Source organism: Ruditapes philippinarum, unplaced genomic scaffold, assembly GCF_026571515.1.
Source record: "Ruditapes philippinarum isolate M1 unplaced genomic scaffold, ASM2657151v2 ctg19_1_1_1_1, whole genome shotgun sequence".
NCBI classification, from domain to species: domain Eukaryota; kingdom Metazoa; phylum Mollusca; class Bivalvia; order Venerida; family Veneridae; genus Ruditapes; species Ruditapes philippinarum.
This window is the reverse complement of record NW_026854201.1, coordinates 69,347-96,482: the sequence shown is the minus strand read 5'-3', so window position 1 is coordinate 96,482 and position 27,136 is coordinate 69,347. Positions and strand designations below refer to the sequence as shown.

The following is a 27,136-nucleotide window of genomic DNA, read 5'->3' as shown; positions in this document are numbered from 1 at the left end:
CAGTTCCCTGTATCTGTTAGCCAGTTTTCTTTTAGGTCAACCAGTTCCCTGCATCTGTTAGCCAGTTTTCTTTTAGGTCAGCCAGTTTCCCCTACAGCCAGTTTTCTTTTAAACAAGTTTATTGTTCTTTTATGGAAATGGCTTTACAAGCTTAAACATTTTGTTTGGTTCACAAAGCATCAGTCAGCACAAAGCATCAGTCAGCACAAAGCATCAGTCAGAAACTTGGTAACAACTTATACAGGCAGCTTTTCGTACAACAGTAACTGTACTTCTTCATACAGAGGATATGCATTCAGTTTTTCATACAACTGTGATTATTCAAATATAATGTGCAAATACTACAGATTTCTGTACAACAAATATTGTAATATTTGAAGCAAAAAATATATATAGCAAAAATACTGTGCAGATGTACACTAAATATAACATGTACTATCAGTTTCTATAGAGATGTACATTAGATGTAACATGTACAAGTTTTCTGTAAACAAGATACATGTATAACATGTACTTCAAGTTTTCTGTGCAGATGTACATAAGATTTAACATGTACAGCATGCAGTTGCTCATAACATCTATTGCCTGTTTCCGGTAAAAATGCACACAAAGTAAAACGTGTACTGTCAGTCTATGCAAAAATAATTGATATGACAGTTTTTTTTTTACACAGATGTACACAGAATATAATATGCACCACCAGTTCTCCTGTACAGATGTACATAACCCTATTTTCTGTACTGATGCACATGACATATTCTACAGTTTTCTGTACAGATTTACACAAAAATACATCATGTACAGAGAGTTTTCTGTACAGATGTACACAACAAATAACATTAGTACTGCTATTTTTCTATGTAGATATCAAATATATAGCTAGATCTCTTTGTTTATAAAACATTCATGTAGCCTTGATTCAAAGATTAAAATCTTTTTTTGATTTGGTAGAAACAATTAGCCATACTCCATTTCAATGATCTAGCTTCCATTTTTTCCACTGAGCACAATCTCTCGTACTTTTTTCTTTTTTTCAACCAGTCTCCTCTTTAATGGTATTAATTCTAGCACATATTTTTAAAGCAGGTCCAAGTTTCATGTTCATCGTTGTCATTAAATGATCTTCTTTAAGTAAGAGTAATGCCTGCCCGTCAATCTCTTGCGACCTAAATTCCTCGGCATACATGCCGCAGCCTGGGAGATTCTTTATAAACTCGTATACTTCCATCACCTGGAAAACAAAAAATATAATTTGTTTTAACAGTTGTCATATCACTTCCATTCTATTCTAGGTAATAAAGGGATATACCACTCAAACAATATTATATATAAAGGTTTATCAAGGCTAAAAAATGCTACTATTTTCATTTTCAAAACCTTTTACTATCAGCTGTTCTGTTTTAATTTATGTAATGGTAATTGGCCAGATAGCTGAATTTACTTTTAATAATTATAATATAGCTTTTTTGTATCTTTGGTTGGGTTAAATATCGCACTAACGCAATACAGGTCATAAGGCACTTCTTTAAGGTCTAATCCAAACTAATAGAAGTCATTTTACATTTTGACTGAGTTGAATTGTGTAGGTTTCGACCATCGCATAATCAGCATGCATTACTATTACTGTATATAAGGAATACTTACATTCCATTTTGTAGGACTTGTAAGTGGCTGAATGTACTCTCCCTCCATCTGTAACTCAGGGGGCGGAGTCTGTAGATTATGGTCCGGTGAAGTTGATGGAGAAGGCGTGTCTTCTTGGCTTAGTGAACTACTCTGATCATCCATATCAACATCAGCTGCACCCTTTATAACAATTAGGATATAAAATCAGTACTCATAGTCTGAGAATTTAAAACAAGAGCACCACACAAGGTGTTAATGCATGTGGTGTTAACGTTCGTCCATTTAGAGCAATGACTAACAATGACCAAATCTTATAAATCTGCATACAGTCGAACTTTGTTCGCTCGAACTCGGAGGGCCTGTGCAAATTTGTTCGAGAGATTGGTAGTTCGAGCCAACCAAGGTTGAACTATTATTACGTTGATCATATGCCTAAAGGTTTTCCTAGCTTACATCGGTCGAATGATAAATGCGTCAATATAATTGTTTGTTAGTAGATCTGTTTGTCGAATATTTTATATTCAGAATTATTATCCCAGTGTTTTAATTAAGTATTAACGGTATGCTGTGTTAATCTATATTCATGCATATTGTAATTGGTTGAGTTCGATTGGGCAATCGCACAAAACTTTTGAACAATGTTTAAAATATATTTATATTTTTATAATGGGATGAATTTAATTTTAAAAAATAAATTAATGAAATATTTATTAAAAACATTTACAGCAGCATCTATTTATAGTCATTTACTAAAATAAACACACATACAAGTATAATTCTATAAATAGATTGTTACGATTCACTTTACATGAACCACGGTTGTAATTAAAGCCGTCCGGGGAAACGTCATTCTTTATATGCATGCATATTTCACTTATTTCACAAGTTATTTTCTTTTAATTGTTACCATAAACGGCAAATCAACAATATTATCATAACAAATAAATCGGTTACAACACCTCTTATTTTGTATCAATTAACCTTAATTACCTTTGTCACGATCACGAGGTGTTAAAAACATGTGTCGCCGACTGTCATTTTTTTTAGAACATTCCGACTTGTCTTTTTGTGTTCAACCGAAAAGGTGTGATTTTCACTATATTTCTGCCGAAGGGACCAGAGATTAGGTTCGAGAGTTTGAGCGATCGGTGTTCGAGCAATCCGAGGTAGAACAATATATATTATAAAGGAATTTTGCCGGGACTGGGCTATGAGTACGAGCGAAGGGAGGTATTCGAGCGATCCGAGTTCGAGTGAACGAAGTTTAACTGTAATTTAAAAAAAACAAACATTTATCAAGAACTTTTTGAATGTATATTTCTTGTAGCTAAAATTTCTTTCTAGAACAACATAAATTATAAATCATGAAATAATTATCTAAACTTACCATTGAACTAGAGCTCTGTAGTCTGTTACCATGCCAACCTTTCTTGCCTTTTCTTTTCCTTTTCAAAATTCTTCCTCCTGCAAAAAAAGAAACCAAACAAAAACTTGAGAAAACAGATAATTCCTTGTAGAAATCACATACACATTTCTTTACATTTTTATCAGGTATATAAACATTTTTAGAATTGAATGAAAAGAAGAAGGCAATACAGTTTAAAGATGGTCCAAGTTACAATTAGTCCTGTTTCAACACTATAATAGGCTTTCATCATGATCAGCACCTTGCAGCCAAATTATAAGACTTATGCAGTCTGTACAAATATCTGCTGATAATGATATATAAATTACCCTAAAATTACAGTATTACCCTTACTCTGCTGACTTTGTTGTGTAATGGATTCACCCTGGTTTGATTTTGGAACAGTCCATATTAAAAGTTTAAGGGATTTATATTTCAACAGTATAGAATCTGTTCAGACAGCACAGATTTTTTAATTTGTCTGGATTTTAGTAACACTTCAAGGTTTACATGGTGACTTTCCTAAATTTACTTGGGACAGAAGACCATAGTTGGTGTTTTGTGCATTATTTCAACCTGAGTAGAACTTCTGACACCTTATGATATTATAGTAACCTAATAAAAAGCATATTAAAAAGTAAATAGAATAGCTTTTAAAAAGCTGCATAATTAAAACACAGTTTAACCCATACACCACTAAATATCTTAAATGAACTTGTCCATCTTTCAATTTGGATGAAATCATTAATCATTATAGGGGAAATTTAAAAATATGTATTGACTGAATAGCAAACAGTGCAGACCATAATCAGATATCAGGGAAGTGCCAGCTGATCTTTGTTGTTTCCTTTTACAGGTTAAAGTTAATATACTTGAGTTAGAACATATTTTTCAGGACACGTGAATCCGTGCAGCATGCCTTGGTTTGTTTTTTTTTTGTTTTTTTTTTGGTTTTACGTCACATCGACACAGTATAGGTCATATCGCGACGTTCCAGCTTTACTGGTGGAGGAAGACCTCAGATGCCCTTCCGTGCATTATTTCAGTCACAAACGGGCACCTGAGTAGAACCACCGACGTTCCGTAAGCTAACTGGATAGCTTCCTCACATGAAAGAATCCAAAGTCCCTGTCAGGATTCGAACCCACAGCGGTGAGGGGCAAGTGGTTTGAAGTCAACAACCTTAACCACTCGGCCACGGACGCCCCCTACATGCCTTCGTTATAATCACAACATCTTAAAGAAGTAGAGAAGTTAAGTTTTTACATTTAACCACATAGAGATACATAAATTTATTACAGTTCCATCAGGGTTATTAGAGCGGAAATACAAAGAAAAAGATTATATTAAGAAAAAGATTCAATGGAAAATCATTGAAAAATTCATTGCCTGTTCCTTGAACAAAACAACAATGACTTCATTTAAGGAACAATGAAACATTTATATTGCTATAATTTTCAATTGGTCATTTTTTCTAAAACTTTATGAATTCATTTGTAGATGATTTTACTCCAATAACAAGAGGGCCATGATGGCCCTGAGGTCGCTCACCTGTATATAGCCCCCCCCCCCCCCCAACACACACACCCATAAGAAGATGTTTCATGCTAAACATCTAAGCTCTAGCTCATTGGGCTTTTTTTAAAAGAAGATTTACACATATTAGTTAAAAAACAATGACACCCCTGGGGCGGGGCCAGTTTTGACCCCAGGGCTTTTATTTGAACAAACTTTGTAGACACCTATTAGAACATGTTTGATGCTAAATATCTTAGCTTTAGCTCTTTGAGTTCTTTAAAAGAAGATTTTTTAAGTTTTTACTATATGCATATAGGGAAAATCAATGACCCCCTGGGGCGGGGCCAATTTTGACCCCAGGGCTTTTATTTGAACAAACCTGGTAGACACCTATAAGAAGATGTTTCATGCTCAATATCTAAGCTCTAGCTCATTGGGCTTTTTAAAAGAAGATTATTTAAAAGTTTTTACTATACACATATAGTTAAAAACAATGACACTCCTGGGGCGGGGCCAGTTTTGACCCCAGGGCTTTTATTTGAACAAACTTTGTAGACACTTACTAGAAGATGTTTCATGCTCAATATCTAAACTCTAGCTATTTGGGTTTTTTCAAAGAAGATTTTTTAAGTTTATGCTATACACATATAAGGAAAATCAATGACCCCCGGAGCGGGGCCAATTTTGACCCCAGGGCTTTTATTTGAACAAACTTGGTAGACACCTATTAGAACATGTTTGATGCTAAATATCTTAGCTCTAGCTCTTTGAGTTCTTTAAAAGAAGATTTTTTAAGTTTTTACTATATGCATATAGGGAAAATCAATGACCCCCTAGGGCGGGGCCAATTTTGACCCCAGGGCTTTTATTTGAACAAACTTGGTAGACACTCACTAGAAGATGTTTCATGCCAAATATCTAAGCTCTAGCTCTTAGGGTTTTTAAAAAAAGAAGATATTTAAAGTTTTTTCTTTCGGTTGCCATGGCAACCAGAGTTCTGCATGGAATTAAATTCTTTGAACAATTTTTAAAGGTGACCACCAAAGGAACATTCCTGTGAAGTTTGGATGAAATTGGCCTAGTGGTTTATGAGGAGATGTCATTTAAAGTAAAAGTTTACGGACGACTGACGGACGCTGGACGAAAAGCGATCACAAAAGCTCACCCTGTCACTTTGTGACAGGTGAGCTAAAAAAAGGATAGATTGCCAAATTAATGCCATTTATTCAAATAAAATGGAGAGATTGACAATTTAACATCATTTATTCAAATCTATGGAACTGACTGACAAAAAAAAGCCATTTATTCAAATCAATTAGACAGTTCGACAAAATAGGTTTATTTACTTTTATCATATTCAAGTTAACTGATTGCCAAATACATGTAACATACTCCTATCCTTTGGTCAAACTGTCAAAATAAGATTACTTTTTGACAATGGAACAGTTAGGAAAAATAATTTACTCATATCAATGGAACAGATTGCCAAAATAAGTAACTGACTCTTATCAATGGAACAGATTGCCAAAATAAGGTAATTTTTCTCCTATAAATAGAACATATTAAGGTAATTTACACCAATTAATGTAAGTAATTGAAAAATTAAAGTACAATGTTAATTTATTGGAAGTTTGCCAAATACAGATTATTTATCATATCCCTCAAACAAATTGTTTAATTTTACCAATGGGACAGATTGCAAAAACAGCATACTCCTATTAATGGGAAAGTTATTGAAATAAGTTTAATTGCTAATTGTGACTCAATTTTAGCTTCTTAAATTAAAAAAAATTATTAAGGAAACTGCCAACAAGCACAAAAGTGATCAAGGTCCATGGACATTATTTATTTTATTGTAAAGCAAAGCTTAAAAAAATTTGAATAAAAAACAGTGTTGTCACTTCAGTGCCAAACTATGGTATCCACTATTTCATTGTACTCTGTAGATACAACACTTTGGCACTGAGACTACAAACACCGCAGCACGTTCTAAAAGCATTATCAATCTTAGTACCCTTATCTTTAGGCCTTCCTGGAAAATGGTGAAGCCGTTTGGTACAGCCGACATTGTAACGTTTAGCGCAAGATTTCGAACAAAACCTCTGAGCCGAATTAGAGCTGTTATAAATGCTGCTACAGTATTCACATCGCAATGATTTCTGTCCCATTAGCGGACCTGGAGTGAACAGAAATAGATTTCAATATTTCACGATTTTTAGATTTTTTTTTTTCTTCAATGAAATGATGATTGTAATGAAGGGATGGTAAAATAAGGTATAAATGTCCACAAAATGTACAAAGTCATGAAATGCTAATATAAGTCATTGGATGGTAAAATAATGTATTGATGTCCTTAAAATAAACAAATTCAAATTTTTGTCTCATGCTTCGGCCTTAAATTAAACAGAAACAATCTTTAATGCTAAGTGAAAGCAATAGATAATGAACAATAATTTAAATGAAGGGATATAAGTGCATATATGATGTCAGGTTACTTTTGCACAAAACAATTTCCAAGTTTACAAACATTTAGTGCTGTAATTTCACTTTAACAACTGGAGTGAAGAACAGAAAACCACTTCAAATATTTTGTTTTGATGCTCTAGTTAATATTTAAATGGCTATGGGAAATAATGAGTAAAGGTAAATCTTTGATGCAATTTGTTCCAACTCTTCCATGTGGCTAGAAATTTCTCTTACATGCCTCTAAGACAATGGGGTGGGGAAGGGAGAGAGGGTGTGTGTGAAGAAAATATGGATTTTTCATTAGTTAGACTGGTGGTGGTGGAGAAACTTTAGAGTAGCTACTTAAGTACCAATTAGTTCTACTGTTTAGTTTGAAACAATGATACATTACCAATGAGTTAATGTTATAAATGAGAAAACACATTTAAATCATGAGAAACCTCATATATTTCATGAGAAACTTCATATAATTCATAAGGAACTGAAAAAATTTCTCATGAATAATTTCCTTAATGGGTTTATGAGTAGAACCATCAACCTTCTATAAGCCTACTGAACAACTTCTCTACATAACAAAAACTGTTCTGATCCGAACACATTGTGTCATGAAATGCAAGTGATTTTAAAGATGTTTCACCTTAATAACTGCTAACCACAACATATATCCCATATAATATTACTTCGTTTATGTTGTATCAAAAGATAAAATGTAATAATGTAATGTCAGCCAATGATGAGAATGATGCTTGAAAACAACAAAACATTATAGTCCACAACATTCATAGTTACATATTACAATCATGCAAAACAATGAAATAAAGAAGTTAAATATTGGATAGTTACAGTTATACACCTCGACGCTCGACTATTCAAAAAAGTTGTCACAAGGGTGTTTCATTGAGTATAATAATGCTTACCTATATGAATAATAAAATTGTCCAAAATGGTACATAGGCTTGTTATTAAGATGTTTTATCGAGTAAATCACTGCTTTATTATTATGAATGCATAAAATTGTCCCAAAAAAGCACAAACCTTTCAGTAGTTATGGAGATACCAGTTTACAAGCAAAAAACTTTACCAAGAATTTCTAAGCCCAAAAAGGGGCATAATTATGCAAAAAAGCAAATCAGAGTTATGGGACTTGTGCCAATCATGTTAGATAATCACAGAGAACAAGTGTGTGAAGTTTTAATCCATTCCCTTCAGTAGTTATGGAGAGGTACTTGCTTACACACAAAAACTTAACCACAGAGACATGGACAAATGGGTGACTGCATTAGCTTGATTATTCTGCGAATAGTGGAGCTAAAAATGAAAACATTACATGTTCTAGATATTACATTAACTACACAAAATATTTTTATGGGTTGATATTCATATGTTAGTTTTAATTACAGTGATTTCACTTTGGTGGGCATGAAATTTCATGTTTTTTTCACAAAGAACATTTTCATGGGTTCTTAAATTTGTGGAATGTTTATTTTTTCCAAAGGTAAAATGTAATAATTTGATGCAAAATAATCTTACAGCAGACAAAACAAAATTTTGTTGGATCTTAAATTTGTGGACTGACCTACCAACAAAATCATGAAAATTAGTTCTCCACTCATAATAATGATTTTGCAATAATTTAAGACCAGTTTATTAAATGAAAGTGTCAAGAGACAAATCTACATGAATAAAATACGTAAACTAGTATAACTTTCGATGTAAAATAAATATATCAGTGGACATTTACATTTCTACAGATGTTTCATCTAAACAAACAGTGCCTTATCAGATAAATAGCAGAAAGCTTACAGTGGTTTAAAAAAACTTGATATTTTTCTCAAATACTTTGATGAACCAACATGCATTTTAGTTACAAATTTATCAATGAGGAGCTGTCACAAAAGCCTTACAGGAATAACCTTAGTATACAAAGGGAAGTTATGGAGTGAAATTCATGCAAGAGTTATTGCTCCTAGTGGGTGAGAACCAATTATGAAATCAATTTTATTATATGAAGTATCAAGAGTATACATTGACCTATTGTTGTGGAAACACAATTTGAGACAAAACTAAGCCTAAAAATTTTCCAGTATCATTCAACAGAAATCCATGCTAGAGTCATGAGTCTTTCATTCGGAATACATGAATGCAAGTTTGAAGTATTTCTTGAAGATAATGTTTTCTATGTTTGTTTTTGTTCGACATTAAGCCACACAGACATTGTGAAGGTTATACAGTGACTTTCAAGCTTTACTGTTGGAGAAAGACCCGAGAAGAACACCTACATGTAGTTCCATTAAGCTAGATTGATAACATCCTCGCATGGAAGAGTACAAGCCCTTTGATGAGATTTGAAAATACTGCATTGAGGGGCAAGTGATTGAAGTTGGCATCCTTAACTAATTGGCCACGGAAACCACTTGAAAGTTATCAGTGTGTATGAATATGAGAGATAATGTAAACATGCTAATACCTTGCTCCTCATGACTCGTATCATCATCATCCTCCATGTCTGCCTCGTCCATCGAGATCAACGATGATTGTTCCACCGGCTGACCTGGCTTTGGTGGAATAAACTCGGTCAATAATGATGACCTTTGAACCTATAATATAATGTAAAGACCTGTTTTGTTATCTGTCTTTGTAAATTATGAATGTAAAGGCAAATGTTCTGTAACATTTCTTTTGTGATGCCAAATTTTTATTGACGTCAAACTTTTACACATTCTACATTTTAGATTAACTGGCAAGATTTAATATCAGTCAATTTCTGCTTTCTGTTCTGTTAAATACTTAAAAATTGAGTATTATTCCACCTCTTGCAATTTTTTTTATTTATTTTAAAGTTAGGAACAACAAATAATTATTTTTCCATAATTTTGCTTTCACAAAAGAATTTCAGTAACATTCATAGCTAAGCAATTGTCTAAAGTTTTTGGAATTTGTACCATTCCAAACCTGTTTTACCAAATATTCGTAGCCAATAGTTTGCATTTGCACTTATCATAATAAAATCCCTTATGAAAACGCAAAGATACTGTACAGAAAAACTGTTTAAAATCCAAGATTATTTTATAAATATTTGACATTTTATGACAAAATTGACCTTAACACATTATTGTTGACTTTTGTTCAGACTTAATATTAAAGAATCACTCTATCTGTAGGGAACAATCCAGAGGGAACAATCCAGAGGGAACAATCCAGAGGGAACAATCCAGGCAAGAAGAAAGGTCATAGACGTATTAACACACAAACATTGATCTGCCATTGTAACAACTAAATCAAGCTAACCACAAGCAGAGTTGGTAAATGAATTGTATTTCAATCAAGTTAACTGTCAACAAATTAACATCCATATCTTAAGACAACATAGTAACTTAAGGTCGAACATGCTTCCTGTTTTGATTTTTTTATTTTTAGCTGGCAACATCTGAATGAGATGCAATTCATTTAGTATTTACCCACCATTACAATGTTGATTGACCAAAATTGAACAAATTTAAGTTATTCCTATCATACAAATACGTAGAAAAAAATATTAGTACATACTGGGAATGGCTCCGGGCCTTCTTGTATAACAAATCCCTCTATAACATGGGTTAGAATGTGGGGTTTAACAATGGCACGCTGTTTCTCCACAGGGTGGTCAGGTATCGAGACTGGCTTGTGATCCAGTTCCACAACCACAGGCACTTCCTTTACCTCCATTTCTATCTGAAGTTATATAAAATTGAATAAAATTAAACAAGTACTTATTATATGTATATAATAAATTATGTATTACTAAAGAATTTTTTTTATAGAATGTTTTGCAGTGTAAAGGAGTACTTCTTTCATTTTCACTTATTTCTTTTTTACAAATGTATTAATAAAATAGACTTTCAGTCACAAAGATTATCATTTTTAGTTCCCTCTGTGTAAGGGTAACATTCATACTTTCAAAAACATCACGGCCATCATTGTAAGTTTAGAGAATGCCATGTATAAGGTCTGTTTCCTGGGAAAAGAAAATTAACTTTTGTTTCTATTTACCTGTTTAGCTTCAATTTTTTCACTACCAGCTGAGATGTCAATATCTTCAGACGGAGCCTCCTCATTGGTTGATTTCCTCTCTACCTCAGAATCTGATTGGCTCTTGTTGTCATGTGACCCAAATATAGGGAGACTGATGGTTGGTGTTGAAGGTTTAGAGGGAGACTGGACAGGGTCAGATTTGACTTGATTTGTTGCTGGAAAATAAAGTTATCCTTCAAGTCTTACCTTATACATGTATATATAGAATTAATAGACATAATTTCATCCTTCTATATAAACATATATATGACACTTGTTGCATAATTATTTTTATTACAATATGATATTTACTTCATGGCCAATAATTTCAATATAAAACATGTTTCAATCACTATCAATTTTACCTACGACATTTCAATGTACCAACATTTTTACATTTTCTGGATTATTTATCACTGTTTTAAGACAAAATATATAGAGTCCAAGTAAAGAATGCACTGGACAAACATCTATGAAATGTTGTACAAAAATTTTATTACAGCGTTAATTCATCTGTCTGTGATACAATGATCAAATTTCCATCATTTTAATTTTCTCAAAAAGAGGCAAGAAATCCAAGCTCACCTGTTACAGTTACTGCAGGTGATGATTTCCCAGTTCCCTTTGGTCTCCCTTTAGGTTTGGGCATTGTCTGGGTACCGGTCTTGGCCGTGCCGGTCATACTGGTGGGCGGTACTTTGGCGGTCACAGGTTTCGAGACTGACGGCAGAAGCACTTTACCAGTCTGAGCTGCCGTAGTTTGTTTCTGTATTGGCACAGCCACAGTCTGTAACATAACGAAAAAAGCTTTAACAAAGAATAATGGTAACTGAAAGGATGGTCCTAATCTAACATTGACACAGTCATAAATAAATATGGCCTTAAAATGAGGAAAAGTAGAAAATTCTATTTTTAACCTATATAACCTTGATTCAAACCAAATCAAGTTGATACCCTATGTAACTAAGGGTACAGGTCCATAGAATTACAGTAAACAATAAAAGATTCCAGACATAACACATAAGAAAGTTGTTACTGTTTCAAACAAGAGCGATCAGTAATCACATGTGTCGCCTCATAATGGCCAATTTCATGTTGGGACAAATTTTGTGACAGACGGACAGTGCACAACTAGACTTGGTACTGATCATTCCTGTAAAGTTTGGATGAAATTGCACCAGTAGTTTATGAGGAGTAGTCCAGACAAGCTTTTGTGTATCTGGCAACACACAGAAAAAAACACCTTTTTATCAAAGGGCCATAACTCGGTCAAAAATCATTCAACCGGAAAACCCGTGCAATATACGCAAGGACTTGAGCTACAGATCAATCCTGTAAAGTTTCATTGAAATTGCATTAGTGGTATAAGAGAAGTAGTCCGGACAAACTTTAAAATTAAAAATTATTTAAGGGCAATAACTCTGACAAAAATCATTGAACCGGAAAATGCTGATAATATGCACAACTAGACTTGGTACTGATCATTCCTGTAAAGTTTGGATGAAATTGCACCAGTAGTTTATGAGGAGTAGTCCGGACAAGTTTTGTGACGGACGGACGGACAGACAGACAGACGGACAGACAGACGACGGAGAAATGATCCCTATATGTCGCCACTACTCCGTAGGCGACACAAAAACTAGCAATCCTGACCAATCGGCAACTAAGGCCCACAAAAAAAAAAAAAATTTCCTCATAATAATTATAAGATAAGTAAAAGATTTAAATAATTACTTAACCAACTTAACCAATATATAAAAAAAACTTGAAAAATGAAAAAAAAAAATCACAACAAAAGCTAAAGGGAAGGTTACCTGAAGTGTCTGTTGGTTTGGGTTTTTAAAGTTAGAATTCATTGCCGTCTGTACACCAGTGACCAAACCTTGTGCCTGCACTGGATTAGCTGACCTTATATATAACCCTTGACCTGAATATATAATAATAAACTCACATTAAAATCTGATCAATTAACTCACTTCCATACAGAAATACCTTTATTTTCTTCCAAAATTGACTCCTTTTGTCTTAAATTTTGACTTAAACTTTATCAACTGAAATGCACATTATGCCTCAGAAACAAATAAATGTTTAATTCTTTAGAAAAGATAAACATAAGTTTAATTAAATTTAAATATTGGTTATTACTGCATGCTAGATGCTTGTTACCTGAAGAAAGTAGCAATAAATGTGAAATTATTCGTCATACAAGCAGTAGAATGTAAACAAAGAGTATTATTTTCACTTCCATACAAAATACCAAATCACTATAACTATATGCCAAAAGCGACTGAAGGAAAAGATGGTTCAGGTAACTGGCCAATGAGAATCTAAGACACAATGGACCATTAAAACATTACTAATAGCCAAGCAAACTCCTCACAGCGGTTACATCAGGCTTTGCTACTTTAACCTCTGCCACCACTGAAATCACGTGATGATAGTTGTGTCATGTGACAAAAACATGGCGGCCAGTTTCAGAACACCAAGGATCCCATATCCAACTGGCAGATTTATAATTGCATCCTTACCAGATAAAATATGTTCGAAACACTCAATTTGTTTAGACTTTAAAAGAAAAGCCGGATCAAAATCTTTTGCGCAATCATTCAATCAGTCATTGCTTACTATACATACCGTTTCACAGTGAAAATATCTTTCGTTATTTTTACAAAATAATTTTTATAAGTATATCTTTTTACATTCTTGTACATTAATCATAACAATTTAACGAAAGAAAACTAAAATTATATAAAGTATTCTATTTTAAAATTAAAAGTGAAAAAAATATATTCGGCTCTCTGAAGCCGAATTTACTTGTGGTGGCAGTGGTTACTGTTCTGATCAGGGGGAGTAACCGCTGCGAGGAGTTTGATAGCCAAGTGGCTCCTGCACATAATATGATTAATTCAAGGTAATAGTTACGAGAATGATATACACACAATCTAACAAGTATTTCTATATCCTGTATCAGTACTTATTTAACTTTTATATTATTTTTTTATCAAATGAACTTCTTTAATATAAATCATTTTCATCAAAATTCAAAACTAACAAGCATTAAACAAAAGTTTGTCAACAAATCGACATAAAGAAACAATGGCTGCACCATTCATTCCAACATCTAAATTCTAGACCCACAGACTTACAGCTCTAGACTACAGACTGAGCTTAGCATGCAGCCAGGAAAATGCAGGAAAATTATGTGACTTCAGAGATTAAATTTTTGTAGACAATCAATATCCAAAACACTAACTTCACATCAAGATACAAGGAATAGTTTTAATTTTTACAAATGTAAGAGACAGGCTGAAAACAATCACATGTATGCTTATTTTCTCATGGTTTAATATATATAATACTTGTTGTTAATTATCGTGATCTCTTAAAACAGTACGAAGACAATCTCATAATATAGATTGTCATTTGCAATATATATAAGAATCCTCCTAACACTAATGGCAGATAAAGATTATAAGGATATTACACTGGCTGCCAATATCAATCGGAATATCCTGCTCGAGGATATCTGTTTACGGCAATAATGAGGCTCTGCTGAGTTTCCGTTAAACAGTTACCAGAGAACTAAATATTCCTGTCTGTTACAAAACCTGGTTTTAATTCTTTTTCTGGCATATTACATATATTACATATTTATCATATTTCTGAAAGTAATTACTAAAACTAATATTTTTATTTAGCAATTTTTTCTTATACTAATGTATGAATTTACATCTTCATTCATTACAGCAAAATAATGTCATTTTAAGAACACAATTCATTCATAAGATGCGTGTGTGAATGATGTCATTTAAAGCATGCAACTTGTCTAACTTAAGGGATGTAAGACACGTTATTCTAGCATTGGTGTAAACAGTTGATAATCCTGTCTCATATGCAAGAAACTAGCTCATCCTCAACCAAAAGTAAGCACTTGCCCCTTCCAAAGGCAAAGCAAAACTCGATAAAGCAAGATTCAAAATCATAGCAGAAAGTAATTCTATTTCATTTTCCTCTCAACTACAAAGACCACCAAGGATAAAATTAATTGATCAGAAAACGAATTAACATACCAGATATAATTGTGGGAGTCTGACCTTGTGCTGATATCATTGGTTGCTGAGGGTAATGCTGTAACTGGGACATAGCCTGTAACATCTGGTTAGTAAACACAGGTTGTGACGAGATCAGCTGCGCGTTACCAGCGTTACTAACCAGTAACTGCGGCTGTGAGAATCGCATTGGACTCTGGGAACTATTTAGCTGTACCTGACCTTGACCTGAATTGGTTGCCATACTAATCTGCTGACCTGGTTTCGACTGAAAATTGGAATAGAATTGTTTTACAGTATCAGTAATATAAAACAGTTCACGTCAGTCAAAAAAAGGTTCATGAATATACGTTAGGCTTGTAGTGAATAAATGTTATCCGGATATCGACAAATGTCTATTTTTCAAAGCTAATCTCCTATTGAAAACAAATTTTTACATAGAGCACTACCGTTCACAATAGATTAGTTAGCCTGTTGTGCTTATTTTCGAAGCTGTAACTGTTAAAATTTGTTTACACCCCTCCCCATAAGCTGGGTAAAACCAAAAATTATTCTTAATTCCAGAGACGATTGTCTCAGACTAAATCTTTTTAATTTAATAGTTTAGTTAAAGTCATAAAGCCCTTTTATCTTGTTGGGTTAAACCAGCAATCACTTTTGCCTAGCAACAAATGCAAGTGTACTGGAGTCGGGTCAGCGTAAGGTCAAGGTCATCACAATGTTAAGAAATTACCTGTATTTGTCCGAATGTTTGACCAGTAGCATATGCCTGTGTTGTTTGTAACTGCCCGGCAGAAATCACACCTTTAACATAACCAAAACATATATAATCATTTTAAATTATATCCAGAGAGTATAGTATGCATTGTGTAAATTGTACAACAAATTAAAATACACAAATCCCAAAAATAATAAACGATATCAATGAATACTAGAATATATGTTAAAGGGAATATGCAATGATTACATAAACTACCAAAATCACTGTGTGCATTGTATATCCATAATTCAGGAATGTAAAAATAAATCAGATATTGAAGTAACAAAGTGTGATGTGTTGATGCAAACACTGGATGACTAGAACTGCTCTCACTTTTCATCAAACAGTCAAGCTAAGAATATCTAACTTACACATGTAAATGAGAACAATTCATCATTACCTATATTGACCCTAAGAAGATAAAACCAAAATAACTTATGCATTCTAATATGTAAATTGGTACCAGTGTTGCTTACCTATCTGACCCTGTAATAGGGAACCAGCTTGACCTAGAATAATTGGTTTCCCTCCAATCATAGCAGTTGCCTGGGCCTGCTGTACCTGAAAGTAAAATAGGAATTTGAAAACAAAAGTTACCAATAAAGGACTTCATATTTACTGTGAGATATAACAATATCACTCACTGCATATTACAAACTGCAGACTTCCCGAAATACGTCGGTCCGACGGACATGTCCGATAAATTTTGATCAGGTCCGACAATTTTTTATTCCGGATCGGTCCGACTGTCCGGCTTTTACCCAAGCCGCATGTATACAAAATGGCGTCGCTAAAGGTGCCAAACCTGGGAATAACCGAAAATATACGTCAGAAGAGTGCGCAGAACAGCAATAAAAGGATGAAAAGAATAGACCTGAGACAAAATTTAATGAAAAATGGAAGCAGAACCATGAATCATTGGTGTATGACAGGGAGGAGATGAAAATGCGCTGTACGGATTATGCCGATTTTTACGGCGAAAAAATAAAAAACAAAAAGTGTCTTAGGAATACAAACACAAGTTTTTCTTTGATTTTGATCAATTTTATTTGGTCCGACAGATTTTGTTTCGGTCCGACAGATTTTCGTGGTTTGTCAGACCGAATGTCTGACAGTTTTTTTCAACTTTCGGGAAGTCTGCAAACTGTACAATTTAGTAACATTTTGCAATACAATCAGGCGCTATTCACTCTTTATAAGGAAGAGGCCATAGCCCTTATTGCTGAAATTGGTGATTTGGAAATAATAAAGTCAGTGTTAGTTTGAATTTTTTGAACAACAACAGCATGATGTTAAGGATTTTTTTTGCCATTTACTTTTGTGACTGCAGCCATTTTCTTTATTCTAATTCTTGCATATTATGCATTTACTTAAGTTCAAAAAGAAATGATGAAAAGTCACATTTTTGTTTTCTTAATGTACTGAATTTAAAACTTAAAATGCATCATCACAAATATTGACGAGTTAAAAGACAAGATATTCTTTTATCAGGTTTTAAAACTTCCAGGTAATATCACAACATTTCAAGGTCACACTTCAAAGTCAAATTTCAGCATTTTAAAATGTAGCTTTTGTGTATATGCATGCATAGTCTAGGAAAATTATATTTCAAACTGTGAAGATATAAGATAAAAGCTGAGACTGTCCACAGGCACTGGCAGACAGACAACAAACAGACAGTAAACAAGTAATATAATTTCCCTATTAATATCAATTGATAGATAAATATAAGTTGAAATTCATCTACAATACCTGATTCAGAGCATGAAGTTGTTGTTGTTGTTGCTGCTGACCCTGATTCTGTTGCTGAATATTACTTTGTTGTTGCTGTTGTTGTTGCTGTTGTTGTTGTGTTGACTGTGACGACTGTTGCTTAGCAACATTAGATATGGTTGGTTTGACAGCATTGGTACTGGCCGTGGATGAGCTGGTAACCAGTGTATTACTTCCAGATGAAATATTCATTATGTTAGGTGTTGTAGGCTGTAATGTAAATATTTCTGAGAATTGACAAAAATTGTATTGTTTTTTTTTTTTAAATACAGTATAACTCTGAAGTCTCGACACACCGCAACCTTCAACATTAGCAAAACCTATTTTGTATTCAAGTTCTGGCTTAAGGGCATCCATGGCCAAGTGGTCAAGGTCATTGACTTCAAACAACTTGCCCCTTCCTCAGTGCTGTGGGTCCAAATCCCAACATGAATTTAGGATTCTTTCATGTAAGCAAGCTATCCAGCTAACTTACGGAACATCAGAGGTTCTATTCAAGTTCTGGCAAAGTTGCTTCTATATTGCATATTTATAAACAAACCAATATTAATATAAACAAACTAATATTAATGCTAATTTATGAAGTTTTTTTTTCTTCTCTATCTTATGTATTCTATCTTTAATGAGGGTCCATCTGCCTTTTAGACACTTAGAGTACAGAACCCCAAGTTTGTTCTTTTTATTATACTTATTGTAATAAAACCATACTTATACATAGATTACCATTACAAAATGTCAAAATCTTAAAACATTTACAATTGTGAATAAATGTAAACTAAATCCACAATCACAGACATGTATAGTCCTTTAAAAAGTAAGCATTCAAACACGAACCATTGAACCTTTGGAAAAACTCCAGTAAAGAGAAGATAATTACTTAAGAAAGTGAACAGTCAACAAGACAGCATGAAGTATTTATCAGAACTTACTGTGGTGGGAGTCTGGGCTGCTGCAGCTGGGGTGAACATACCAGTGTTTGGCCTTCCTTGCATAGCCACCATGTTGGCCATGTTGATCTGTTGAGGGTTCATACTCATAACATTTGCCTGCATGGCTGCTGCAAATAAAATCCCTTACTTTTTATAGATACAAGCATTCCTATATCCATGCCTAGTATTTGTATTGAATAAACCTTACATTTGTACTGAATAAACCTTGTATTTGTACTGAATAAACCTTGTGTTTGTACTGAATAAACCTTGTATTTGTATTGAATAAACCTTGTGTTTGTACTGAATAAACCTTGTATTTCTATTGAATAAACCTTGTATTTGTACTGAATAAACCTTGTGTTCGTACTGAATAAACATTGTATTTGTACTGAATAAACCTTGTATTTGTACTGAATAAACCTTGTATTGGTACTGAATAAACCTTGTATTTGTACTGAATAATCCTTACATTTTTTCTGAATAAACCTTGTATTTGTACTGAATAACCATTGTATTTATACTGAATAAACCTTGTATTTATACTGAATAAACCTTGTATTTATACTGAATAAACCTTGTATTTGTACTGAATAAAATTGCATCTGTACTGAATAAATCTAACATTTATACAGAATAATCCTTACATTTGAAGTGAATAAACTTTGTATTTGTACTCAATAAACCTGAATAAACTATGTATTTGTACTGAAAAAACCTTACATTTGCACTAAACAAACCAATTAAACCTGAATAAACCTTTCATTAGTACTGAATAAACTTTGTTTTAGTAATGAATAAACTTTGAATTTGTACGTAATAAACTTTATGAGAAGAACAGTTAAAACACAAACATTTATATAATATCTGGACACAGGCCTTACCTGGTTAAGGAACTAGCACAACACCATATTACATTTCTTAGTCTTCATAATGAAGAGCAAATATAACTAAATATTGTCAAGACCTAGCATAAAATATACAAACCTTGCATATCATAAAATATACAAACCTTGCATATTCTGCAGCATAAGTTGTTGTTGTTGGTTATATGCAAACTGTGGCATGAAGGAAGGGCTGTGCATGGCTTGATGAATCACCTGAACCTAAAAATATATATCCAGTACATATGTATCACCAAAAATTATAGCTTTCAGTGCTGCATTATTTCTATAGTAACTGTAACCATTAGCCTGCTGGCAAAGATCAGCCGACACATCTGTGCCTTCTGATGTTGCACTACAGTGTTTACTATTCAGTCAGTATAAATTTCGAAATTTATCTCCTTTTTTTTCAATAATTTTGTCCAGATTGAAAGAAGACCAAGTCCACTTAGGCTATTTAGCATGGTATGGGTTAAATTTAAAATATAAGCTCTGACAATTTTACCTAATTGAGAGAGCACTATCTCAAACTTTACTATCAGATAATTTGCCAAGACCAACATAAACCCCAATAGCTGGAATATTTCTTGCTTCTAAGTTTTCTCACATAAAAAAAAAATCTATGACAAGACAAGACAGGAAAAATTGAATGACTTATATCTACATAATGAACTGAAAGACATATATAGTTTCACATACAATATAGGGATTAAACAGGGATATGGTATACCAGATTATGTCAATTTTTATATTTCTGCCATATTTCATAGCACTAGATGCCCATGTTGAACATTTGTGCCAGGTAATTTGAAATTTCACCAGCTTGTGATAGAGTTATGGTGCAGACAAGCTGTTTGAGACCTTTTTTTGCATTTGACCTTAAAGTATGACCTTGACCTTTGATCTAACCACACGGTTCTTATGTATGACACACTGTCTCATTATTGTGAATATTTATTATTTGAAATTCTGCCAGAGTCATGACCCAGACAAGCATAATCAGAACAGACTGACCGAGGCATGTACATACACTGAACCACCATTGTGACAAAAATAATCGGTATTCCAAAAGCAATTGTGACTACATTTTTATATAAGGAAACTATGTTTTTGTACAAGGAAAAATGTGTGTGTAAATGATCCAAAATTTTGCGCATGTTATTGGTCCAGTGCTATACCAATTTACCAAATGGTACACTAATCTTATTAATATATTTCCAGCCCCGTCACATAAAAAAAGAACAGAGTCCCGTAAAAATAAAGCAAGTCTATAGAATTTTAACTAGTCTTGTCAAATTTATTGTGCTAACCATTGGCAGTTACAATGACTTTGGATACATACCTGTGGTAACTGAGCAAGCTGTGGTCGTAAGTTTGTGGTGGTCATCCCTCCATTCATGGCATTACCAGCCATGGCCATGCTGAGTGGCACCGACGTCATTGTCTGTAAGTTAGGTAATGACGTAATGGTCTGTAAGTTTGGTAACAAGTGCTGCTGTTGCTGAGGTGCTATCTACAAAACATACGAGAGAAATATATAAACATTTTTAATATCGGAATCTAATCAACGCCCACTTATCTGATTCTCAATGCATCATATTGTTCAACCTTTATCACCCACCACTCCCCATTTAACCAAGAGAAAACTAAGTTATAAAGACTAAAGCATTTTATTGTAAATCCATGGATATCAACAAAGTTGTTGCTTCCAGTATATATAATCCAGTGCAGAAAATGACAGTAAAAAAAGTTTTGTTTTGATAATAATCATCATTTTTGTACTTCAATAAACATTCTGCTATTGAAAAATGCTAGGGGCATTTTAAAGAGTATATAAGGTATGATATATAAAAGCAATTAAATGGGCAATTACAGCAGCAAAGTGACCTCAAGTTTCCCAACTTGACTGAGTTTGAATATCAAAGCGAAAATGACTTTTCCACATTTTTTATTCACCGTATGTACAGCTGTTAATGTAACACACAATGCTTGTCAATAGTTTTAATACTGTCGATAACTGACTGCAATTTATTAACACATTTAAGTGACATATTATGCAGTTCCATTCGACTTTGTGCCCCTGTTATTCGCCACTGTAAATATTAAAATTAAATGAGCATAATTTATACGACATGTGCAAATCCCTGATGTAAGCTGAGGGAGAAGTTATTTCTCCCTAAAAATGACTTCTCCCTAAAGTTTTAGTCTAGCTAGAATCCTGATCTTGTGACTTAAAACCCAACAAACTTAACACTATCTTAGTAAGCAGCCTTGATACTCAGTAAACTATACCTGTTGTAACTGGGGCAGTTGTTGTATTGTCTGTTGTTGTTGTTGCTGTTGTTGAACATTTTGTTGTTGTGACTGTTGCTGGGGTTGTATACTCTGTTGCTGGGGCTGTGGTTGAATATTCTGTTGTGGCTGCAAGTTTTAAGAAAACGTTACTGATTCATCTCACTTAGTTAAACTTTTTTAGAAAAGGACTTAAACGTCTTGGGACTCATATAGCACTTTTGATTAAATACCTTAAATGACAGATTCATAAGCCTTCCTACTTTATAAACATTTACAAAGTAGTCTGAAAGCAGCAAAGCCAGAACATTGGACGGGGCAATTCATTAATGTAAATGATCCCTAATGAAACAAAACTGGAAACCCATGCAGTTCATGAAGGGAATTAATTCATGAATTATATTATAAACCAGGCTCAAGTTACCATATTTTCTCCAAATTTTTAACTACAACTATGACACGTGTTAAGTACTAAATGAAAACCTTGAAAGACTATGTAGTCTCACTTTTACATAAACTGAAACCAAAGATTTTGTTAAGTAACAAAAGATATGAATCATTAATAATTATATAAAACCAATTTTTGACTTACAGGTCAAATACGGTAGTGACCTTGACCTATGCAGATGCTAGCATCATTGAAGTGGAAGTGACCAAGGCTTCTGAAGATGCTAGCATCAACATAGTGGTAGCAACTTGGGCCTATGCAGATGCTAGCATCAACATAGTGGTAGTGACCAAGGCCTCTGCAGATGCTAGCATCAGCTTAGTGGAAGTGACCAAGGCCTCTGCAGATGCTAGCATCAGCTTAGTGGAAGTGACCAAGGCCTCTGCAGATGCTAGCATCAGCGTAGTGGAAGTGACCAAGGCCTCTGCAGATGCTAGCATCAGCTTAGTGGAAGTGACCAAGGCCTCTGCAGATGCTAGCATCAGCGTAGTGGAAGTGACCAAGGCCTCTGCAGATGCTAGCATCAGCGTAGTGGAAGTGACCAAGGCCTCTGCAGATGCTAGCATCAGCTTAGTGGGAGTGACCAAGGCCTCTGCAGATGCCAGCATCAGCTTAGTGGAAGTGACCAAGGCCTCTGCAGATGCCAGCATCAGCTTAGTGGAAGTGACCAAGGCCTCTGCAGATGCTAGCATCAGCTTAGTGGAAGTGACCAAGGCCTCTGCAGATGCTAGCATCAGCGTAGTGGAAGTGACCAAGGCCTCTGCAGATGCTAGCATCAGCTTCGTGGAAGTGACCAAGGCCTATGCAGATGCTAGCATCAGCGTAGTGGAAGTGACCAAGGCCTCTGCAAATGCTAGCAGCTTAGTGGAAGTGACCAAGGCCTCTGCAAATGCTAACATCAACATAGTGGTAGTGACCAAGGCCTATGCAAATGCTAAGATCAGTGTAGTGGAAGTGACCAAGGCTATGCAGATACTACTAACTAGCATCAGCAAATTAGTAGTGACCTAGGCCTATGCGGATGCTAGCATGATCGTTGTGGTAGTGACCAAGGCCTATGCAGATGCTAGCATCAGCGAAGTGGTAGTGACCTAGGCCTATGCAGATGCTAGCATCAGCGAAGTGGTAGTGACCTAGGCCTATATGCTAGCATCAGCTAGAAAGGAGATGCTAGTAACAGCAAAGATTCCAGTTTAAAATGGAGAGATCTGACATTCTTAGAACAGTTAAACCACAAAAAAAACAAAAAACAAGAGGGCCATTATGGCCCTGAAGTCGCTCACCTGTATATACAGTTTGTAGGCCCCCAGAGTGGGGCCAGTTTAAATCCCAGGGCTTTTATTTGAACAAACTTGGTAGACACCCATTAGAAGATGTTTCATGCTAAACATCTAAGGTCTAGCTCGTTGAGTTTTTTAAAAGAAGATTTTTTAAGTTTTAACTATACACATATAGTTAAAAGCAATGACACCCCTGGGGCGGGGCCAGTTTTGACCCCAGGGCTTTTATTTGAACAAACTTTGTAGACACTCACTAGAAGATGTTTCATGCTTAATATCTAAACTCTAGCTATTTGGGTTTTTTCAAAGAAGATTTTTAAGTTTTTGCTATACACATATAAGGAAATCAATGTCCCCCAAGGCGGGGCCAATTTTGAGCCCAGGGCTTTTATTTGAACAAACTTTGTAGACACTAACTGGAAGATGTTTCATGCTTAATATCTAAACTCTAGCTATTTGGGTTTTTTTTCAAAGAAGATTTTTTAAATTTTTGCTATACGCATAAATAAAATCAATGATCCCCGGGGCGGGGCCAATTTTGACCCAAGGGCTTCTATTTGAACAAACTTTGTAGACACTCACTAGAAGATTGTTCATGCTTAGTATCTAAACTCTAGCTATTTGGCTTTTTTCAAAGAAGATTTTTTAAGTTTTTGCTATACACAAATAAGGATAATCAATGACCCCCGGGGCGGGGCCAATTTTGCACCCAGGGCTCTAATTTGAACAAATCTGGTAGACACCCATTAGAACATGTTTCATACTAAATATCTTAGATCTAGCTCTTTGGGTTCTTTAAAAAAAACTTTTTAAGTTTTTACTATATGCATATAGGGAAAATCAATGACCCCTGGGACAGGGCCAATTTTGAGCCCAGGGCTTTTATTTGAACAATCTTCGTATACACCCATTAGAAGATGTTTCATGCTAAATATCTTAGCTCTAGCTCTTTGGGTTCTTTAAAAGAAGCTTTTTTAAGTTTTTACTATATGCATATAGGGAAAATCAATGACCCCCCGGGGCGGGGCCAATTTTGACCCCAGGGCTTTTATTTGAACAAACTTGATAGACACTCACTAGAAGATGTTTCATGCCAATGGCTAAGCTCTTCCTCTTTGGGTTTTTTTAAAAGAAGTTATTTTAAGTTATTTCTATCGGTTGCCATGGCAACTAGAGTTCTGCATGGAATTAAATTCTTTGAACAAGTTTTTAAGGTGACCACCAAAGGAACATTCCTGTGAAGTTTTTAGAAATTGGCTATGTGGTTTATGAGGAGATGTCATTTAAAGTAAAAGTTTACGGACGCCATAGGACGACGGACAGACGAAAAGCGATCACAAAAGCTCACCCTGTCACTTTGTGACAGGTGAGCTAAAAACAAATTAATAAAATTATATAAATTATGTATACACTATATCCATAAATAAAATTGAAACCTAATATAGTACCTGTGGCTGTATGGCCTGTGGAGTACTGACTTGTCCTGACGCCTGGCTCTGTGCCACTGATGTCTGGGAAACCTGTCTCTGTACAGTCTGTTGTTGTTGTTGTTGTTGTGCCACAGCAGTTACCTGTTGTTGTTGTTGCTGCTGTGGTTGCTGGGATGATTGTTGTTGCTGGTTGTCTGCCATTGTCACAATTTAATCTATTTGAGAAAATAAAATCATGAATTTCATTTCTAGAATAGTGATAAACATTCAAATAACTGTGACATATATATGTTCATATTTAACTAAATTTATGCTGATGGATATGCAATTTTCATTATTCATATTATCAAATCAGAATTTTATCATTTTAAATGAATGTTTTCAACCAAAAGCAACCTAATTTCATACCCTATAGTATATGTGGATGTTTTCAACAAAAAACAACCTTATCCTGATACAGGTTCAAAGTACTATATTCTAATACAGTAATACACAACTTCTGTTTTTTTTTAAATAATGTTAGCTTAACAGTGGCCATTAGGTCCTAGGGGGTCACAACTTGAGCTTTAACTTGAGTTTAAGTTATAAATGCCAGTTGCCTGCTAGTGCTTCCTAGAAGGTGTCTTATTCTTAATCAGAAATAGCAACAATCATCAATCAGATGAAAGAGAATCTCCACAATGACTTCGTCTAAGAGATTATGAGTCTGATCAATGCTCAACCTCTAAAATTGTAAAACACAATTCCTCAAGCTCCATGCAAGAAATGCATAGAATTAGATTTATAAGCTCCAAAACAATCAAGGTAAATTTTGATTTAACAAGCATGGAAGGCATTATTTAACCTTTTTTTCAATCTGAAACTGAAAGTAAGCAGTTTTTGCATAAATTTTCATACTTTGTAAAATTAAATCTACTTATAATAAAGTAGATCTATTTTCTAGCTAAGAACTTACGAGCTAAAGTAGCCTTTTACCAGTTTACAAAGTGCAGGCTAAAGAGGCACTTTAACTACTTTATTCCTAACACATTTGTAACTGGGACATATTGGACATTTTTTTTACTGTATCCGAAAGCTACTACAGTTCTTTGTTTTTCGTGAAGTTCAGACACTGTAAAAGTTATATAAAAATGTATACACATTTAAGAAAAAAATAATAATACTTTATTTCAAATACAAAAATAGTTTCCTTGCCTTAAATAACTAACTGTTTGCGCAGGAAATAGAGTTTTTCCTAATTAAATTTTAATAAAAATTCCGCCATCTTTGACCCATTAATTGTTTGTAGTGAGGATTATAGTTAAGAATGCGTTTCCCCAAAGAAGGGATAAAGTGTATTGGCGTAAATCTTCAGTTTTTAAAGTTGATGCAAAACAAAAGATATGTGAATCAAACATAGGGCCTAAAAGATATTCAAGTTTGTTCTATAGATGCAGAATTTATTTCTATCAAGAGGAATGAATTTAAATATTTCATGAGTGATGGTAGCCAAAAAATATTATAGAAAAAAACTTGAAATCTTTTTTACCTTACAATTTGAAAGACTTCACTTTTTAATTTGTGTATTGGCTGAATTTATAAGAAAGTAGTGCGGCAAGGACGCCAGTAAAAATAGGGGAATCATATTTTACTGCAGTGAAAAATAATTGTTTACAGTGAAATACGGAAAATAAAAATATGCATATCATTTCATCAATATTTCTCAATATTTCATTTATAAGTATTACTATGTTTGAATTATTGTATAACATGTAATGAAAGTCATCGATACAGAGTGTTATCTACATCTCTGCTTAAATTCTGCACGGGGTGCACATGTTCATGTATCTGTTTTCCCCTGTCTTCTCCTGCTGCACCAGCATTTCTATACTTTATTGACGGTGTTGTACCAAAGAACAAGTCAAACAGTCATGTTAAATATGGATCTGACATTTATAAAAGTTTTGGCGGGAATTATATGGTGATGAAGCGTATGCTTCATGAAATGCTGTCAGACTAAATTGACAACACCATGCAGTTTAATCGGTGAACTTTATTACAAAAGAAAACTGTGTTGTTGCAATTTGTCATTCTATGAACTGGGAAATGTTAACGGGACTTGTTATCTGTGGGCACAGGGGAACGAGGCTCGTGCGAAGTAGGAACTTGTGTGTACTTGTATGTAACTTCTGTTGCAAGTTAGACATCTGGTATTGAAGAAGTGACATTATATAGAGATACATGTGG

At 34.2% G+C, this 27,136-nt stretch overlaps 1 protein-coding gene across 5 annotated transcripts; it reads right to left on the bottom strand.

Moving 5' to 3' along the window:
- Positions 1-204: 204 nt before the first annotated feature.
- LOC132739388 (polyhomeotic-like protein 2) lies at positions 205-26,223 on the bottom strand. 5 transcript variants are annotated; one of them, XM_060727077.1, is made up of 19 exons: positions 26,105-26,223; positions 24,929-25,125; positions 21,753-21,881; positions 20,803-20,973; positions 19,589-19,682; positions 18,577-18,704; positions 17,627-17,857; positions 16,351-16,435; positions 15,848-15,918; positions 15,136-15,382; positions 12,880-12,992; positions 11,651-11,852; positions 11,045-11,241; positions 10,562-10,726; positions 9,483-9,612; positions 6,564-6,725; positions 3,014-3,090; positions 1,645-1,806; positions 205-1,231 (listed from the first exon to the last, which is right to left on the bottom strand). In XM_060727077.1, exons 2-19 carry the CDS (start codon positions 25,109-25,111, stop codon positions 1,034-1,036), a joined length of 2,745 nt encoding a protein of 914 aa, XP_060583060.1. In that variant the 5' UTR covers positions 25,112-25,125; positions 26,105-26,223; the 3' UTR covers positions 205-1,033. The 5 variants fall into 5 exon arrangements, with proteins under 5 accessions (XP_060583060.1, XP_060583063.1, XP_060583062.1 ...); XM_060727080.1 differs by having other exon boundaries at positions 15,160-15,382; XM_060727079.1 differs by having other exon boundaries at positions 18,577-18,701.
- Between the last annotated feature and the right edge of the window lie 913 nt (positions 26,224-27,136).

Coding starts and splice junctions, on each gene's coding strand:
- LOC132739388 (XM_060727077.1), bottom strand. CDS start 25,111: ATGGCAGACAACCAGCAACAACAATCATCCCAGCAACCACAGCAGCAA. Junction 11,853..12,879: donor CAAACCAACAGACACTTCAG/GTAACCTTCCCT, acceptor GTTATGTTACAG/ACTGTGGCTGTGCCAATACA. Junction 11,242..11,650: donor ACCTGCAGTAACTGTAACAG/GTGAGCTTGGAT, acceptor TTTATTTTCCAG/CAACAAATCAAGTCAAATCT.